Source organism: Vitis vinifera, chromosome 9 (assembly GCF_030704535.1).
Source record: "Vitis vinifera cultivar Pinot Noir 40024 chromosome 9, ASM3070453v1".
NCBI lineage: Eukaryota > Viridiplantae > Streptophyta > Magnoliopsida > Vitales > Vitaceae > Vitis > Vitis vinifera.
Genome location: NC_081813.1, coordinates 7,118,902 through 7,138,785, shown reverse-complemented (window position 1 = coordinate 7,138,785; position 19,884 = coordinate 7,118,902). Strand labels below are relative to the sequence as shown.

The window sequence follows — 19,884 nt, the reverse complement described above, 5'->3', positions numbered from 1 at the left end:
TGTTTTCAACTGTCAATTTATTCAATTCATTGCATAAGCTAGCTGTTGTTGCCATCAAAAATGCCAAATAAGGGAATGGGGGGATTGCAGAGCGAAGCTGTAGTAATATACCAAGTTCTAAAATTTACACCAGAAAAATCAAAGAATATCCACAATGGGGCCAATTCATTTTTTTCAGCAAAATGCATACCGCTCGGTTAAAGCACCTGGAATAATGACTGCCTGATTCTGTTGGGGCCATACTTTTAGGGGGAAAAACATGAGGCCCATATGAGTAAACCAATGCAGGTTTTAATATGTTGAGTAGATACATCATCAGACTAGAAGTTGTCCTTCAGCCAGTTAAGAGCTCCACTTGCAACAGACCTGCAAGTTTCATGACTTTTTCGGTCAATCTAAAACAAGTATATTGTTGAAAGGAGAGTAGATGCAAATCTAATAAATGGGGTAAAGGTTCCCCAAGGAACATCAGAAAAAAGAAGAAAAAAAAACACAAAAAAATAAATCAGTGAAAGAAAGATTATTAAAAAGGCGGCCATGAAGACCAGAGGACAACATAACACAAAAAAGTCATCTGTGTGTAGACTGCACAATTGGGGACCAGCATCCAGTAATGGATAATCAACCAGTTACTTATGGAGGGATGTTGAATCTCAGACTTGGATGTTTGATTAGGATAGCACAGAAGTTTAGACAGCAATAAGATAATAAGGTTTGAAGAGAAAGTCATCTTCAATTTTGCTATCTTGGCAATGATCAAAATTGAGTGCTATATTCGTTTTTTCAACGTATAGAAATGGAGAAAGGTACTCTTGAGAAAGAACCATACTAGACATGATACAATCATTGGAAATTGTATTATGCCAATGGATTGCCATCAAATACAAGAAATCATGTCCAAATCCTCCAAGTACATGTTTTTTAAGACATTGGCATGTGACAAGTTGACCCTTAACTGCAATTACTCCCAATTGTTGAACAATATAAAAACTACTTGCCTTGTAATGTTAGTCATGTCCAGTCAAGGAAAATTGAGAGGTTGATTTCCACAAAGCTCTTTCACCTTAGTGATATACTCACAAAGATGATCCGGTCTGGGGGATCTAGAGCACCGCTATGGGCTGGATTTAGCAGCTAGATTTACTAGCTCAAGATCCTCCATGAGCAAACACAGCCTACAGGTTTTCTCTAATAATGTTGCAGCAGCAAAATGAATGGCTAGTTGACTCCTAAAGAGAGACAAACCAACAATCCCAACCCAAAACCATGTCAAAATGAGATTACTACTCAAAAAATTCTAGAATTTCTTTCCATCCTGATAACCCAAATTGCCGCATGCTCACTGCAAGACCACAAAACCTACTCTATCTCCTTTATAACCATCAAAGTGAATCCTCCTATAAGGAACCAAGCTGATTCAAGTAGTAAAAAAAAAAATGTGCCAGAAAGAGTGACTAAATGTAGGAGAGATTACATTACATCTACTCTTCCTTCAGAGTTCAGGTGATAAAAGCTTTGTTAGGCTGCCTCAAACCAGCCATTTAAGTTTGCTTTGCCATGTGCTACCAACCAAGCCAAGACCCACACTTTTGGAGGCAACAAATCTTTGCCAATCATCACAGCTGGAACAGTGTTCACATTCCTTGAACAATGAAGCAGGGTCTATTAAGAAATGATACAGGCGATTCAAGAGACCAAACATAGATTCAAGAGTTGAAGAAGAGATTTGAACACCCTCAAAAACACGGAATAAATATGACAACCCAGAGTTCTCGCTGTTTTGAATATTTGGAAATAGAAGAAAATCACCGTTAACCTACAAACTTTGCTAAAAGCCCAAGCTGTTAAGATATAGGCCCACAATGTCTATCATAGATAGGGACAGTAGTAGTAGGAGAGACTGAATCATGAGACCTTTATCTCCTAATATCATGTTAACCTAAACTGCTATGATATGGACCCACAATGTATATCAAGCTAACAATCTCAATCAAAAGACAAAACTGAATTCACCATATACATACACAGTTACACACACTACCCTCAAGAGAAGAGAACCAACAGAACTAAACCTAAGAATCACTTAAAGGATGGTTCCTCCAAGCAAACAACATCCTAAAAACCACCATAAGCATAATGACAACTATGAAGCCTCCATGAAACAACACAGTAATGAAGCAGAAGCATTCAACAACAAATTTTTCGGGAAACAAGGCATGTTACCATTGTACCAAGCCTAGCATCCCAACCATCTATACTCTACCATGTGTTAGATACCGGAAATTTTGTTCAACTGTTTTTAAGTTAAATGTCCACAACAGCCAATTTTGATAGGTTATAAATTTCCCAAGAAGGAGCCATCTTGTGGTGGATATTGCACCCATTAACATGTGCCCCATCCCAAATTATAGAGTTCCAGTCTTCCAGAACCCATGCTTCACGCCTGAAGCTTATGGATGGGAATCTCTTTTATGATAAATTGTGCTTGATATTTGGGCTCTGGAATGCCTTTTTACACAGAAATTATTAACTGGGAATACAAAATAATTTAATGATGCTAGAAAAAATGTAACCCCTGCATCCCACCAGCATATGATAACAGTTAAAAAGAAAAGTGACAAATTCAATGTACAGTCAAAGTAAATCATGATAATACTTTGCAGGTGAAAAATTGAGCAAAATAATTACCCAGCAAAATCTTTTAACTTCTTCCATACGTCATTATCATCTCCTGCATCTTCAGTTTTCTCTGTAACAGCATCTTTCTGACTTTCCCTACTTTTTGCTGTAAAATTAAAGCACCACGTTAAAGTTTCAAAACCCATAAGATTATATAAAAACATATTTATCAATCTAGCTGGAAAGTGGTATGTGCAATGGCATGTATTTCTCATTCCACAGCAATTCAAACATAATTTGGATTGGCAAAGGAAAATCAGTCTGCAACTATTGAATAGAAACAATGAGATGAAAACTCATGTGGATACATGTTCAAAAATAAGGTACTTCAATAATTTGAACTTAATGAAAAGTCATTAAACATGGTAAATATCTTACTGGCTGGCTGAGCTTTAGGGCGAGTTCGTGACCGGCTGCTGGTATTATTACTTAGGAAAGCAAGCTCTTCAAGCAGTTCACGTTCTTTGGCACTATAACAAACAACCACAGCATTAAATTAAAAAAATTTGCATTATTTCTACATTTGCAATAGGATCATGGAAAAGCATGGGTTTTATTGATCTCAGCCAATTGCTAAGGTAACATGCCAGAGCATTCACTACCAAGTAGGTTTTAGAAAAAAGAAACATGGACAAATATATAACTAAAAGAAGAAATCAACTTGGTAAAAAATATTCTCAGCATTCATCAATATAAACAATATGAAAATAAAATTAATACAAGTAAAATTATGAAAATGTCAAGAATGCCCAAAATATACAAGTTCCAAAATACACACTGAACAACCATTTAAAAGGTGAGTATGCAAGGCTTGATCAGAACATTCCATTGGGCAGATAAATAATAAAATTGAATGCACCAACGTCCAAGTACTCATACCAACTGAACTGTACTTATATTGAGGCACGACTATTAAACCTTAACTGGCAACAAATAAGCGTAAGGCCTATCAAAAGGAAAAAAGCTACATTTGAGTTTTGAGTTAATTAGAAGTATTGTTTTCTCACAAAAATCTATGAAAAAATGCGTGCTAACCAAACAAAAAACATAGGATTGCATAAGATTTCTGGTTAACTTTAAATTGGAGTATTTTACTTATGACGCAATTAGGACCATACACATTAAAGAGCTGTGTCAACATTCTCCAGCTCTGTTCAAGCTCCCTAAATTAAAATCCAGTATGGACTGGAGCTCAGCTCAGATTGCTAAAGCTTTGGTGTGCATGGCAGTGACCCAGTTCGGGCTAGGCTCAATAAATTGACACAAGCTCAGTATATGATAAGCCAATTTTAACCCAGCTCAATCAGACCCCATAGGTACTTAAGCCAGCATTGAGGACCAAGAACTTCTCAGAATCAGCAAATTAAGTTCAGGCTCTGCTTGTGTTAAGCAAGGGTCGCTGGTTCACACACACAGGCTCCACAGGCCTATTTCTATAAAGTTCGCATGACAGAGCATCTGTCACCTCATCTCACACGTCCATAAGGATGCATAAAAATGCTACCAGATACGTATTCATTCAAAAAATGGGATCAGAAATTCTGATAGAGCGTTGTGTAACCTATACAGATTCTTAAGAAGCAGCATTTAGGGGCATCAGCTTGCCAAGTGAACAGCCAAAAACTTAAGGACCAGGCATAACAGCAGGACTTGGAATATTCCCAGGATCATTCATTGGTGTTATGCATTTAGGCCCTTTTTTTTTTTTTTTTTTTGATAGGTAAATAGGAGAATAAATTAAAAGCGCTTGCAAAAAGGTGTAAAAAAGTGCACACTGAGTATACAAATAAGGCCAAAAGGCAAGCGAAGAAAAGAAAAAGAAAACCAAACACCACTAACAGCAAACAACCCCCAAAGAGTTAGAAAGACCCTTTTAAGAGGACCCACAATAAGCACCCACAGGAAAACCCCCCAAGGCACTGAAACCCCCCTTGAGCACGCCTACAAAGTGCTTCCCTTAATCCCCAACTCTCCTCCACTTTCCCTTGGCAGTGAGCTGTGAATCCTTATAATTCACCATGTACGCTAATTTTCAGATCTCCCTTCCGATACGAAACGAAGAAGGGGGTTTCCTCTTGCCCCCTGAAACCCTAACTTCACGGCTTTTTCTTGATTCCATTCTCCTGAGGAGGGAATTGATCTCCTTTTCGAAACCCATCCACAGACATCCCCACGAACTCACTGAACTTGATAAACTCACTTGGCAAACAAACAAGATCATCCCTCTCCTTAACCCTTGTGGAATCCAAGACCAAAGGGGAATCCATAGCATTTAGGCTATGGATCATGGATAAACTCCCAGAGTTTTGATTAACTAGAGGGTTTGGAGTTCAAATCTTCATCTCATTATATCATTTGTCCAACTATGTGTAATCACGAAAATATAATTTGTTTTCCACCATTGTGGTTTGTGCCTCCCATGGCAAGTATGGGGTCACACATGAGGGGGGATGTTGGAGCATTATATATATTGCAGGCTCAAATCCTAATCAATTTAAGCTTTTAGGAAAATTGGATATCCAACATGATATCAAAGTCTCATTTAGCAAATGCTCATAAATTCAAACTTCATTGCATGTTTATTTCCCTAATTTAGTGAGTCCCTGTGTGAGCTTAGTTAACTAGAAGTCTTGCGTTTCAAGTCCTCAATCACAAAAGTGTGATCTGTCTACCATCCTTGTGGTTTGTGCCTCCCACATTGAGAATAAGGCCATATGTGGGGGTGGGGGGTTGGAGTCCTCTCTTGGCAATGTGAAGCCCCAAGTGTGGGGGTGTTGGAAATGGTGATTTGTGCCTCTCATAACATGTATAGGGCCTGCACGTGGGAGAGGGTGCAGCAATAGGAGAGGTGTTGGAGCATGATCTATATTGTAGGCCCAAATCCTAATATTTTGAACTTTTAGGAAAATTGGTTATCTAACAACCTTAAAGCACATTAAATCAAAAAGGGTTCAAAATAAGGGGAGTTTGAAAGTCCCCTACTGTATACATTATTTGGGAACACAGATCAACATTGAGAATTAGAATGAGGGATTTACTTCTTTACCCTTTTTTGTAAGTGAGGTGTGTGTGTGTGTGTGTGTGCGCACGCGCTTAGAAAGCATCACCCAAAAAGAAAATAACGCAACTAAGCACATGATACACATTTAAAAGACAAAGTAACCAAATCATTTAAGTCAAAGCTTGCTAAGCTATTTACCTATTAGCCATTTCTGATAAGAAATTACAAGTATCCAGACAAATATTTACATACACTATATTTACAAGTATCCATTCCAACCTATTAAGAAAATGCTCTAAATTTTCATACAATATACGAATCTAAATCACAAAAGCAAATTCATAGAACATTGTAAAACAAACGCATAAACTAAAGAAATTTGAGTTTGTAAGAATGGATAAGAGAAGGAGAAAATAAGTAGGAAAAGCCAAACCATAGGTCAAATGCATAGATAACAACAACATCCAATCATCAGTTATAATATAATTAAGTAGCAAATCAAATAAACATTCAATTAAAAGAATAACTTGATAAAGTAACTATAATGATTGCGCACCTGATGCGATTTGGAATAGTTACTTTAACAGTGAATAAGTGGTCACCACGTATTGTTGGTCTGTTCAGTTTTGGTGCACCTTTCTTTGCCAAGACAAGTACATCCCCAGGTTGAGTACCCGATGGAATCTGTAGTTCAGTAACCCCTTCAACAGTCTTCACCTGTTTAAGTGCCAAGGAATCAATTAATTCACAGTCTATAAAAAGCATCCAACAAGAACTTGCAGCAAATTGCACTCAATAACTTATATCTTAGCTCTAAATGTTGGTAAAGTGGATGTGCATAGAAATTACAAATCAAACTTAAAATCAATGTCTTCAGAATCCCAAAAGGCAGTCAAGCCACTTTACAACAAAACCTATATGCTATGTTTGGTTCCCAAAAAATACTAGGGAAAGAAAAAAGATGTTAAAGAAAATGATTTTCTCATGTTTGGTTTTTTTTTTTTAATATAAGCGATTTTCTCATGTTTGGTTTTACTATGAGAAATATGAAAGAAATTCGGATATAATTAAAATTAATGAAAATTTTATATTTTTAAAATTATTTAATCTTTATATAGAAAAGTTAAATAAGTGAAAAAAGTGAAAAAAGTTTGAATGGTATATAAAAATAATTTATTTACTTTAAATTTATTTTTCATTCTCCTTCAATTTTTCTTTCCTTCTGCTTTTCCTCTATTTTATTTCCCTAACATTTTCCTTCAAACTTTCCGGGAACCAAACATAGTCATAATGTTTGCATGTCCAGACCATGCCCACCAACCCACCAGATATAAATGGATCTAGATGGTGTTAGTTTGGACTGATTCAAATCAGGTCAAACCAACCTAATAATAATCAGCCTGGGTTCAGGTTGCCCTGGCCCTATTAAGTTGTAGTACCCCTCTTCATTGGCTTCTACTGCAAGTGTTATTTTTTTCAATTCAAAGCTGATTTTCTTTTACAGAGCAGATGAAATATAATAAGTTTTAAGTTTTAAATATATAAAATCCGAACACATAGAGGCTAGAGAGGAACCGCAACCCCATCTAATGCTGTTGTTTTGTGCAATCCAAAAAACTGAACTTTGGAGAACAAATCCAGCCAAAAAACAAAAAGGAACCATAACTGTAATCGATTTAGCAGCAGGACCCCTCTTCAATGACTAGCTTTGTGGGTTACTTTTTTCCAGAATAACATAAGATAATTTAAAATCTAACAGGGATTAAAGTCTTAAATGTATACAATCTGAATAAATGAAATGTATAGAGAAATCGCAGCCCCAGCTAATGCTGTGGTTTGTGCAATCTGAAGGACTGATCTTTCAAGGGCAAAAACCCTTAAATGGTAACCCATTTGGCTGCCTGTCTCTCTTTGTTGTGATTTGAAATCAGCATTTTTTTTCTCTTTGTGGTTATGTGAACAATTTGTGTCAACATTTCCCTCTGTTGCCAGTAGGAAATCTTGTGGCTGTTTCTAGGGTTACTTGGAGTTTGCTATGGCGATTTCAAGCATTTGCATCAACATTTTTCTGTTTTGACATGTAATACACTAATACTTCAATTTCAACCAAAAATACCCATGTTGATATGACACGGCTACATTTTTAAACCCTATCCTTTGAGTGTAATTCAATTTAACTGGTTGCCGATTTGCACACCTTAGGGTTGGGTCTACGGGGTCTGGGTTCATTATACATGTATAGGCCTTTTGTCTTTTTTTATAGCCCTCCTTTAGCGGAGGTTTTCTCAATTTTTTTATCAGGTTTGTACATCTTGAGGACTTCTCATGTGTTTTCTATTTTAATACAAAAATATGACACGGCTGCAGGTGTGAAATTAACATGCTTGGGTTGCATCAATTTTAGCTCTTTATTTAAATTTTTTATTCGCTCTTATCTCTTTCTTGATTTCTTTTTAAATTATAATAGACAATAAAAATTACCTATTAATCTCAGAAAAAAAAAATTATAATAGATAATAACAATTATCTATTCTCTTTTTAAAAACTATATTAAATTTAAACTAATTTTATTAACTTTAAAGAAAAAAATTTTAAAAATATATTTACATAGAAATTATAGTTAAGTTGAACTATATAAATGTTAAAATAATATAACTTAACTCCTATAAAAAAATTTTAAAAAAAAAAGAGCCTCAATTTAAATAATTAAAAATATAAGTTTTAAAAGTTTTCAACTAATAAAAGTTCACATAAAATGAACTATATATTTTTGGAAAAGTTCTCATCAATTATGGTAAATAAAAAATATGTTCCCATTTAATTTCCTAAAACTTCTCTCAACATCCTTTTTAATGTTTAACATTTAATTAAAATAAAAATAAATGATAAACAATAACATATAAAATTTAAAGATAAATTATAAATTTAATAATTAATACAATAAAAATAAATATCAAAATTAATATATTATAAAATTTGAGATATATAGAAAATTTTCAATAATATTTAAAAATTTAATTAAAATATAAAAAAAATGAAAATTAATGTTGTATCCAACTGACCCAACACCTAGATGCATATCCACACCTGACACCCGAATCCATAGGTTATGACATGAATGGCAAGGCTTTTTATACTAGCAGGTTAGGGTTGGTTTTGAATTCAACTTAGATATATCATAAAACAAGATGGGTTCATCCAAAGGGATTCCTAGGAGGTTATGATCTTGAGAAAAATATTCAATTAGTGAGATGGTCTATTGTTTGCTCTAAGAAGGAACAAGGTGGTTTGTAGATTTGAAGTCTTTCAATGCTTAACAAAGGTTTCTTTGGGAAGTGGCTTCAAAGGTGTGGGCTGGAGGAAAAAAAAAAAGAAAAAAATTGTAGAGGAGAGTTATCCAGGGTTAATTTTGGGAAGGAGTATAGATAAAGGTTGGACCTCAAAGGAGGAGGAGTGACTTGGGGTTGGCCCATGCCAAGCAATTAGGAAAGGGATGGGAAACCTTCCAGTCCAGACTGCAGCACATGACTCTCAATAGGAGAGAAATGTTTTACAAAGTTTCATATTGATGTATGGTGTGGAGAGCACACACTGAAATACGCTTTCCTAGATATGTTTGTGATTGCTTGCCACAAACATGAATAAGTGGGGAGAGGTGATCTAGGTCATTGGTCCCCTTGGAGATGCTTCCATATTAGGGGACTAGGAACAGTGTATGCTTTCTTCCATGTTTCCAATAAGAAGTTGCATGAGAAGGGTGCACCAATAAGTTACTTTGGAAGTTAACAAAGAATGTTGCTCCTTCATCAAATCATTCTACAGTTCTCTAAACCCAAGGTGGTGTGGGTCTTTCTCAGCCAAGGAAGTTTGGTTTCCTTTGGCACCTTCTAAAGTCAGTTTCTCAGTTTAGGAGGGTCTATGGAAGAAAATTCTTACAATTTTGTAGGGAACCTCAACTCATTAATTTTGAGTTGTTTAAGCCTCTAATTTTTTCTGCCTTTCATTCTCTCCCTCTCCTAATGTATCTAGAGGTTTCTTACCCTTGAGGCCTAGCTCAAGTGGAAAGGGTTGGATGGGATTGTGAGAGGTACCAGGTTCAAGTCCCAACGGGGACATACATATACCTATAAAAAAATGTATCTACAGGTTTCTTTCTTGAAAATATTCTTGTATTTTAGATTCCTAGTGAGACTATACCTTTTTTTCAAGTGTTAAAGTGTCATGCAGTTTCCAATCATTCCACATATCCTTCTCTCTAAAGCTCTTTAATTGTCACAGAGATCCTTTTCTCTGGCTTTCAACTCCCAATTGTTTCAGATTTCCTTATCTTTTGAAGTTCTCTCCTGATTGGTAGGAAAGAGATTGCTCAGTGTTACAGCTTCTAAGATCCACAAGCATAATAAACATCATAACTCGCTTAAATCCTTCATCATTCTCCATATTTACAATTGACTCTGATAATAGCTCTAGAAAACTTCATAGAATATCAATTTACTGCTCTTTGAAGACAACTAATTTTTTAACTGTATTTTCTTCAAACACATACCAAAAACAGGTACCAAACAATTTTTTGCATGTTTTTTCTACCTTATGTTTTTGAAGAGGAGAAAACTTTCTCAGTAAACAAAACCAAACATGCCCTTATATTTTCTGCAATTTTTTTTTTTTTATCAGAAACGAACAATTGTATTAAAAAAGAAAAACATGAGAAGGATGAGAAGTCCTCCCTAAGATGTACAAACCTTATCAAAAAACTAAGAAAACCTCCACTACACAAGGAGGGCTATACAAAAAGACAAAAGGCCTATACATATAATGAATCCAAGCCCTGTAGACCCAACCTTAAGGTGTGCAAATCGACAACCAGTTAAGCTGAATTACACTCAAATGATAGGGTTTAAAAATATTTGTACAGTAAGCCCAAAAAGAAACATAAAACTGAAGAGAATCCCACATCAACTCCGAAGTCCTCCAAGTATCCTCAAAAATCCAAGCGTTCCTCTCTCTCCACACAATCCACAACAAAGAGAGACACGCTATCCTCCAGAGAGTCCTGCCTCTATTAGAATTCCCAAAACACTCAAAGGAAATCACCATTATATTGCAAATACTGTCTGGCTAAACCCACTTCATCCCCACCTGAGAAAAGATCCTATGCCACAAACCCAAAGTGATCGAACAGTGCAAAAAGAGATGATCAATCATCTCACTACTCTCCTTGCAGAGGATGCACTAATCAGGGCTAAGGGCTTTGAAATGCCTCCTCAACTATAGCATATCATTGGTATTTACCTTATGTGTCACTAACCAAGCAAAGGCCCTGACTTTAGAAGGGACTTTTGACTTCCACAAAAAATTAGTAAGGTAGAAAGGAATAGAATCTAAGATATTGGATAAGGCTGAAAAAAACGAGTTTATTGAGAAAGCTCCTGAAGACGACAGAACCCAAATTTTCGCATATAGAACAGAAGGAGATAAATGGACACTAGAAAGTAGAAATAATAGTCTTTCAAGATCCACAAACTCTACATCAAATAGATTGCAATGAAAGGTGAAATCCCAAGACAAAGAAATGTTATTACCCAGAATAGTTGAAATAAGAAGGTTTTTGGTTGTGGTGACTTTGAAAAGTCTTGGAAATTGTAAGTAAAAAGGTTGATCCCCACACCATAGATCTTCCCAAAAACGAATTTTGATCCTATCACCCACTGCAAAGCGAGTGTGTGTGGAAAAAACTTGGAGCAAATGTGCAATGGCCTTCCAAGGGCAACGATGTGGCCATCTGACTATATTGTTGACTATATTTTATGCAATTTTCAACACTAAAAGCTTGGGAACCATGCACTATGGCATGTGAACTAAAATGCTTAAGGGGAAAAAAATCAATCCGTATTGTGAAAATGACAAATAGAATAAAAAAATAAAATATTAATTATTTTCCAAAATTGCACCCGAGATGGCCTATAAAAGCATATATATTTAACATTAGCATATTGGTTCCCAAGTTAGTTGGACTGAAGTTAAGCAACTTGGTTCCATTAATTACAATGATTGAAAATCCACACCAACACAAGCCTATAAAATGACTCATTTCTAGATTATAAAATTCTGAAAATAGCCCCAACACTTTATAGAATTAACTAAAACAAAATAAATAATTATCATGTTGAAAGAAACTAAAACATACACTAACTTGGATTATAATGTTCAAAACTTGGTTGGAACTTTAAAGACAATTTTTATGACAAGGAGAGCAACTCACATATACTCAAGCAGAGGAAGAGTCAACAGATTATTTGCTTCTTCACTGTCCCAAAGCAAGAATGTTGTGGCAGTTGATTTTCTCTATTTTTGTAGTCTGGGTCATGCACTCGTTAGTTAAAGGGAATTTGTTGAGTTGGCATGGTTCATTCATTGGAAAGAAGTGGAAAAAAGCTTGGAGGGCTGCCCCCTTGTGTTTGTTTTGGACTCTTTGGAAAGAAAGAAACAGGAGGGATTTAATGATATCAAGCAATCAGACCAAGCAAACAAATCTGATTTTATGTCCTTATTTTTGGGTTGGGTTAGGATTGTATACAGTGGATCAGGACTATTCTTTTGCAATGATTGATTTTGTAGAGTAGTTGAGCTAAGTAAGGAGGGAGTTTTTTTTTTGCTTTATCTCTCCATCATTAGCCTAGGTGGCTATTGTACACATCGTGTGTACTTTTGTGCGCCTCCTTTTAGGCATGTTTAAATATACTCTCTTTTTCCTATCAAGAAATATATATACATATATACATACATACATACATACATACATATATATATGCACACTCAAGAATGTAACAAGCTAACAGCACATGTGATTACATATTACCATGGAAAAGATGCAGTTTCAGTTTTTATTGATACACAAAGATTGATGAAGAATCATTTACTTTAGACAATTTATTCTCTCACTTGTACATATATTTAAGATTTTAAACTAGTTTAGATTATTAAGAACTCAAAAAACATCATATTGTGGTCCTTTAGCAAGATAGTAATGTCTTGGGATGAAGGCTAAAGAGTCAAGTTAAGAAGAATGCATATATTATAATTAAAGAGTACTGATGAAAATTTATTAAAAATAATATTTACCTTAACAACAGCCCCCAATATGGCATCTAGATAACTGACAGTAACTGTTGAACAGAGATTTATGCCATCTCTTTGGATCTCTGGTATCTCTTCAACATCAAGGTATACAAAAAGGTCTCCCGGAGGGCCCCTGCTGATAAAATAAGATTAATAGTTCTGAACCATGTATGTTGATACATCTTTTGAAGTAGCATAAAATCTGGAATGACTAAGAATTTCAAACAGAATAGTTGAGAGTTAAGATTAATGGGCTAAACATTAAAAGATCACATGATATATAAATTTCTTTTTCTTTTTCCTTTTTTTTTTTTTTTTGGATAAATAAGTGAAAGGATTTCACAGATATCGGCAAAGAAATTATACACCACAATACAAAAGACATGTACAATTAGTACCAGAAGACTTTGCCAAAAAGAGAGAAACACAAAAAAAAACTTCTCCCTCCCTCTGTCAAATCCCACTCATCCTACAAAATCAATTAAAGGCATTAAACTTTCTTCTATGTACATGCTAACCTAGAACACTAGACTTCTAAGGAATGGGCACTTCAGTGATTGAATATAGGCTGCTCCTCCCTTTTGAACACTCTTCGATTCCTTTCCTTCCAAACAATATGCACAAAGAAGCGACTCTTCAAACCTTCTTGCATTTTTTTCTATAAAAGAGTCATGTTAGTTTAAAAGAGTATCCCTAATAGTAGAATTCATGACTTAAATAATGTCAAATAAAGAGAAAAGTAGCTACCATAGTACCCTTACTTGGCATGGTGTAAGAGGATGTGATTAATTGATCCCTCTTTGCTTTTGCAAAGAATACCTATGTTCACCAATGACGACCCTCTCTTTTGAAACTAATTCAAGGTCAATACCTTTCCCCGACTAGTTTCCTACGAAAGAAAAAAAAAAAAAAAAACTCACTTTAGACAGGAACCATGGATTCCAAATTATGCTCACCGAGAAAACAATTGAATGTCCTAGCTCCATAACGGAATATAAAAATTTAACCAAAAAACAACATACCTTGAGCCCATCCAAACCACCCTATCCTTCTCTTCCCTCTTCAAAATCCACCCTTGCAGCCTTTAGAAAATGGTTTTTACATTGTCTAGCTTCCAATCATTCAAGTGTCTAGAGAAATAAGGATTTCAGAGGCCCCCCCTCATCTAGATCAACCCAAATGTCTACCACCCAAGCCTCTTCTAACAATGCAAAGGCATACAAAGAGGCAAAAGACACACATAAGGGTTTGTCCTCACAACATCTATCCTTCCAAAACTTCACCCTTCTCCCATTGCACACCTCAAAGAATGCTTTACCACTAAAAAAAGGTTTAATCCCCCTATAATATCTTTCCATAACCCCACCACATGCCCTTCTCTCACTTTGCAAGAACTCCAACCCAATTCCTCCTCTCCATACTTCCCTTGCATAACTTGTTTCCAAAATGCTTCTCCTTCATATGCTTATGTCAAACACCACTTTTCAAGGAGAGCCCTCTTAAGCTAGGAAAGGCATCTAATGCCCAAGCCCTCCCTTCCCCTTGTCCCTGCAAACAATTGGTCATCTCATTAACGTCTCTATTTCTCTAAAGCCTCGCCCCTTCATAGGAAGTCTCTTTGAATATATCACCTTTATGGGAATGTTGAATAAGAATATAAAGTAGATAGGCGGCTTGCATAAGGTGCTTCAAATAAGAGTAAGCTTACAATCACACCATTGAAGGCGCTCTTCATCACAAAATCAAATGTCTCATTAGCTATGAGCATTGCCTAAAGAATTCTCTCTACCAAGACATTCCTAAACGTAGAAACCGTTTTTCCCACCATCTCTTCAATCCATTTGTTAGCATTTGAGCAAGAAGTCGGTACAACCCACTCATTAGGCCTATTGGTTTAAACTCTTTCAAACCCTCATCGCCCCCTTTCTTTGAAATTAACACCAAAAACATAGCATTCAGCCCTTTTCCAAACCTTCACTAGTCATAAAACTCCTTAAATAGCCCTACCACTTCGTCTTTCACAAAGTCCCAACTAAATTGCAAAAAGCCATGGAAAAACCATGAGGGCTTGGAGCTTTACCACCATTCAAATCTGATAGACATTAATCCTTCCTCCTTAATGAATGGCACCTATACTCCTTCAACCTCCTGATTGTCTAAGGCTTTGAAAGACATCACATTGATGCTAGGTCGCCACTCCCCCCCAATCAAACAACAAATTGTGAAAAGCCTAAACTACCCTTTCTTTTATCTCCTTCTCATAATGCCAAATCCCATTAATTCTAATCGTGACGAAACAATTTCTTCTTCCGTGTACATTAGCCATTTGTGAAAAATTTTAATGTTTCTATCACCTTCCTTCAGCCAAATCTCTTTAGTCCAAAGAGGTGTGCATGCAATACTCTTACATCACCACCTTTCTAGCTTTGACTGTCTCTTAAGAAAGACCCACTTCCCTCTCCTTAGAATCCCAAAAGACCACCTGATTAAAATAATCTCCTTCTTAACTAAAACTTTGTCAAAAACCCTCTATGTTCCAAACATTCAAGTTTGATTTCAGCACTTTCAACTTGGAGGCTAAAATGAAACTATACAAACCTCTAAAAGTATACGCCACCCACAACCTCTTAAGTTGGCCTTTGAAATCATCTACTTCAACCACATATTTTCAAGCCTAAATAAAATATTAGCTCCCCTCATCCCTCCACCATTTAACAGTATTGGAGGGTGACCCAACATAGGCCTCAACAATATACATTGCACTAACTAGTTAAAATGACTTTCCCACCCTTCCAAGGCTAAAAACCAATCTAACCTCGACATAGGCTAATCATTCAATCCATCACAACAAGTAAAGGGCCTCCCTTGTAAAGGGAGAATTTCCTAATGGATCCACACAATCTATCCTAGTTGCTATGTTCCCTCATGAATTTGACAATATTGAAATCACCCCTAACACACCAAAGATCTTCCTACAGCCTCTTGATAGCCCATAACTCAACCCACAAACTCTCCTTTTACCTTCTAGATGTTGCTCAATGCATCCCAGTGAAGACCCAAACAAAGCCAACTTCGCAACACCCAAAATGACATGAAATTCAAAACCCTCCCACTTCTACACTAACAAACTTTAGAACCCTATTAGCACAAACAACCTACTCCTACAATTGCACCCCTAGCTCCCATAACTCCCTATTCTAAAAATCTTTCCACCCTTAAGCTTCTCATTACTTCCACCAACATTTTGGATTTTTGTTGTCTGTAAACAAACCAAGTTTGTCCACTAGGATCAGATCAAATACTTTATAACCTTCCTCGTTAAACCCGATAACATTCCAAGATAAAATTCTTAACTTCATTGGCAAACTGTTGTCAGCTTCCAACTTTTCATGCAATTCTCACTCACTTTACCTTCTCATTCCAATCTCCTTAGTTCCTTTGCATATCTAGAAGAGCAGCTTTTCTTCCTTCTCTTCCCAGTAACTCGGGCCTTTAATTCTTTTCTCTCTTTATCTTTCTAAGGAGAGCTATAATTTCAAGTTCAAACCCCTCTGTCAACATGCCTAAGAAGTTGTTAAATGCAACCAAACTACTACTCGACCAATCATCAAAGGGGGTACCCCAACTCCCCTAGGAAAGCTACATCCTCTTCCCCTGTCTCCACACCCATCAAATCCTCATGTTCCTTCTCCTCATCAGATGAAAACTCCACCATACTGCCATCCACCAAAATTATCCTCAAAAGGGCCTTACCCTTGCTCTAAGAAACATCTCCAAACCCCTTTGCCAAGAGGCTAGGGCCCACTACCATCCCCTCAAAGAAATAAAAAGAATAGGAAACCCTACCCCTCAAATGATTTGTGGAGCTTAGAGAATTACCTATGGATCGAGATGCTTCCTCCAAGAGCGCTAGATCAATGCATGAGGAACAGAGGATCAATGACAACAAAGTAATCAATTCATAGGAAGTTATCCGTGAACAAATGGAATGAACTAATAAATCCCCTTGTGTCGTCCTTTGCACATCATTTACTGGATCACCTCGCCTTCTCGACCTAGGATACACCCTTCTTTGAGGACGTCTCATATCAAAGCCAAGATCTCTAACACGACCCCCCCAACAAAGCCAAATGGGCATAGGGCCTTTAAATCCCTCAAATCCTACAAGGCCTGACCCACATACCTTTTAGCCTCACACACCCTCTTTTAGCCCACTTTTGAATGCCTCACATGCTATATAAGATGAACAAGTCGTTTAGCAAGCTTGTCAACTACAACTAGAATTTGTTGCTAAAATAAGGGGTTACACAAAAGGTTCAATATACTTCTCATTCCAATACAACAGGTATAATAAAATGATAATCATTGTTGCTAAAGATAACTAGATAACCCATACAAGACAGAAATGCTAGAAGATCAAACCAAAAAACAGCCATCTTTATATTAGAATAATGCAAGTGTGGTAGGAATCCAATATAACTTACGGTAGAAAATAACAACAGCCACATGGCTTGTTTCAGAAGTATGAATTTTAATATGATGGACACCTCTTCATGCATAGCCATTCTGAGACTAGTTAAAATGGGGTAGAGAAGTGGCTGCCACACCAGAGACTATTACCCCATTTTAATTGGGCTCTACATGATACCTTACTAATATATTTTTTGATAGACAAATGAGTAAACATATTAAAAGATGATACCTTCCTAAAATACTTACTATTTCCTAAAAAGATCAATAAAGGCTGGCATCCAGTGCTGGTCCTACCGAGCAGGGTCCAGGGAGGTGATTTGGACTCAGTTGAATGCCTGAGACTTTCACCATTCTACTAGACACTGGCCCCTAGAAAAAATCTTATGCACAGTAAAATAATCAATCTAACCAATATATCTGTATTTGTATTTTCAAACAGCTTCCAGACAGCCCATTCAATGGAGTCAAGTAAATATGAAGAGATTCTAGTGCTTCCTGTTTCTGACTCCAAATGTAAATAAAGAGATTTCCTCTTATTGGAATGATAAAAATGTTCTATTGGTGAAAAAAGGAGTTTAGTTCATTTTTTAAAAACAAAATAAACAAGAAGCAAAGGAACCTGGCTGCTCATAGAAAATTCTACATATATTCTGGTTCAAAAATACTTATTCTTCAAAATATAAATGTGAGTGCAAGAGACTGTTATCTTTGCAGTGGTACACACTAACTGCTACCATGCATAACATAGAAAAATGCTTAATTCTTAATCTTTAAATATGGCCATGAGGAGCAGGATATGCACATGGAAGATAGTACATGTAGCTCATAGACCACATTATTTTATTCATACATTGGGTAGTGTACTTTGAGGCGCCTTTCTGGGGTGCCTTTTCTAATACATTGCTTTTTACCCATCAAAAAAAATTATTTTATTTATATGTTGGGTCATAGGCAAGCCAGTGGAAAAAGTATATTTTGTAAAGTCACTTCATAATTACTTGCATAAGATACCAAGAACCCTAAGTTGAGGCAGAGGTAAAGTTAGTATGATTTATTTTCATACCCTCGTAGCCCAGCATCACCTTCTCCAGCAACTCTGAGAATACTGCCCTTGCTGACTCCTGGAGGAACTTTAACTTTGATATCTTTCTTAACACGAATACGCCCTTCACCAGAGCATTTTCGACAGTATTCAGAAATGACTTCACCATCGCCACCACAAGTTGGACAAACAGAAACCTGCATTAATAAAAAGATTACGATATAAGAAAAAAATTATGAGATTAGTCAAAACATTCAAGAGGTGCAAAACTGTATGACTTGTTTTTCTTTTCACTCTATCCAGGATTGAGTATACCGCTCAAGCATGGGCCAAATGTCATTTCTTAGTATATCAACCCAGATTAGTTTTAGCATTTCCTTGTCCTTGTAGCACCTTAAAGAAGAACCATAAGCCTCCTAGCTAGTGAAGCTATTAATCGTCATTGCATATGGTCAAACTAACTCATCTAATGCTCTCCCATCTTCCCCATTTGGTGTTATTTCTATCTTCTCACGATTCACAAATGCATTCATTTTCCTTCAAGATAAGCAAAAAATTAACCTTTTTGCTTACAGTGGAATTTTCAGAAATTATAATCGTCAACCTCCCACTTTGCACAGAGTTACAAGTGAAGCAACATCCACATCGAATTTAGGCTTATCCTCATATTAGCAAACTTTTGACAAGCTGATAGACAAAACATTTGACATTTCAAAATTAAATAGAAGCATGTAGCAATTTTATTTAAAAAAAAAAAAAAAGGAAAGATTGCTCAAAATTAGTGGCCTCTTAACCCAATTATTTAGTGCTTTGAAAACCATTAGGAAAGCTTGCTCTAGTTAAGGGCATGACTCAAATTTTTTTCTTTTTCCATATATTATTTGTCTCTTCTTACAGTTCCAGCCCAAGTGACAGATCACATGGAAAGACCAAGAACTACTTTTTACACAGTATGCAAGACAATTTAAGTCTAACAAATCCACAACGAGCTCCTTGCTATATCATGTAGATCCTTTCCATATTATTTAAGAAACTAGTTCAGTACTTGGTAGCCTATTTTCTATCACAAAACCAAATTTGTTACATTTAAAGAAATATCTCTTTAAACACGACACAAGATGGTCTATTTTTTTATAAGTAAATGAAAGAAATATATTAAAAGTGCTATCTAAAGATGCACCAAAATACACAGGCTGTGGAAATCCGATATAATTTGAATGGTGATTTGTAGGATATTGAGGGAAAGATTGAGACCGAATTGTGGGTAATTTGTGTGATTTTAATTTTTTCCATATTTGTATTTTTTCCATTTCTTTGCTCTCTATGTATATGTTAAATAGGGACCCAATTATGTAAACAAATACAATTTTGAATGAATATTAGAAAAATTCTCAGTTTCTACACGGTATCAAAGCGGTGTTTGCTCTAAAACCCTAATCAATCCATGGCTGCCCAAAGAGGAGACAACCATGAGTCCAATCAATCGGAAACCCATGAAAGAGTGTCGGAGATACACTCCTCAATGGGCCCCGTCAGTGCATTCGACAACTCCCCACTTCATTTTACCATT

General features: G+C 36.1%; 1 protein-coding gene across 1 annotated transcript in view; it reads right to left on the bottom strand.

Annotated features, from left to right (window-relative positions):
• LOC100268143 (uncharacterized) overlaps window positions 1-19,884 on the bottom strand; it is a 34,184-nt gene continuing 14,300 nt past the window's right edge. The window contains exons 6-11 of the mRNA XM_002265024.5: window positions 18,336-18,511; window positions 12,803-12,932; window positions 6,237-6,397; window positions 3,058-3,149; window positions 2,689-2,785; window positions 1-366 (exon numbers count right to left, since the gene is read on the bottom strand). Coding sequence (XP_002265060.2) covers window positions 321-366; window positions 2,689-2,785; window positions 3,058-3,149; window positions 6,237-6,397; window positions 12,803-12,932; window positions 18,336-18,511 — 702 coding nt within the window. The 3' untranslated portion in view covers window positions 1-320. The remainder of the gene's footprint in view (window positions 367-2,688; window positions 2,786-3,057; window positions 3,150-6,236; window positions 6,398-12,802; window positions 12,933-18,335; window positions 18,512-19,884) is intronic.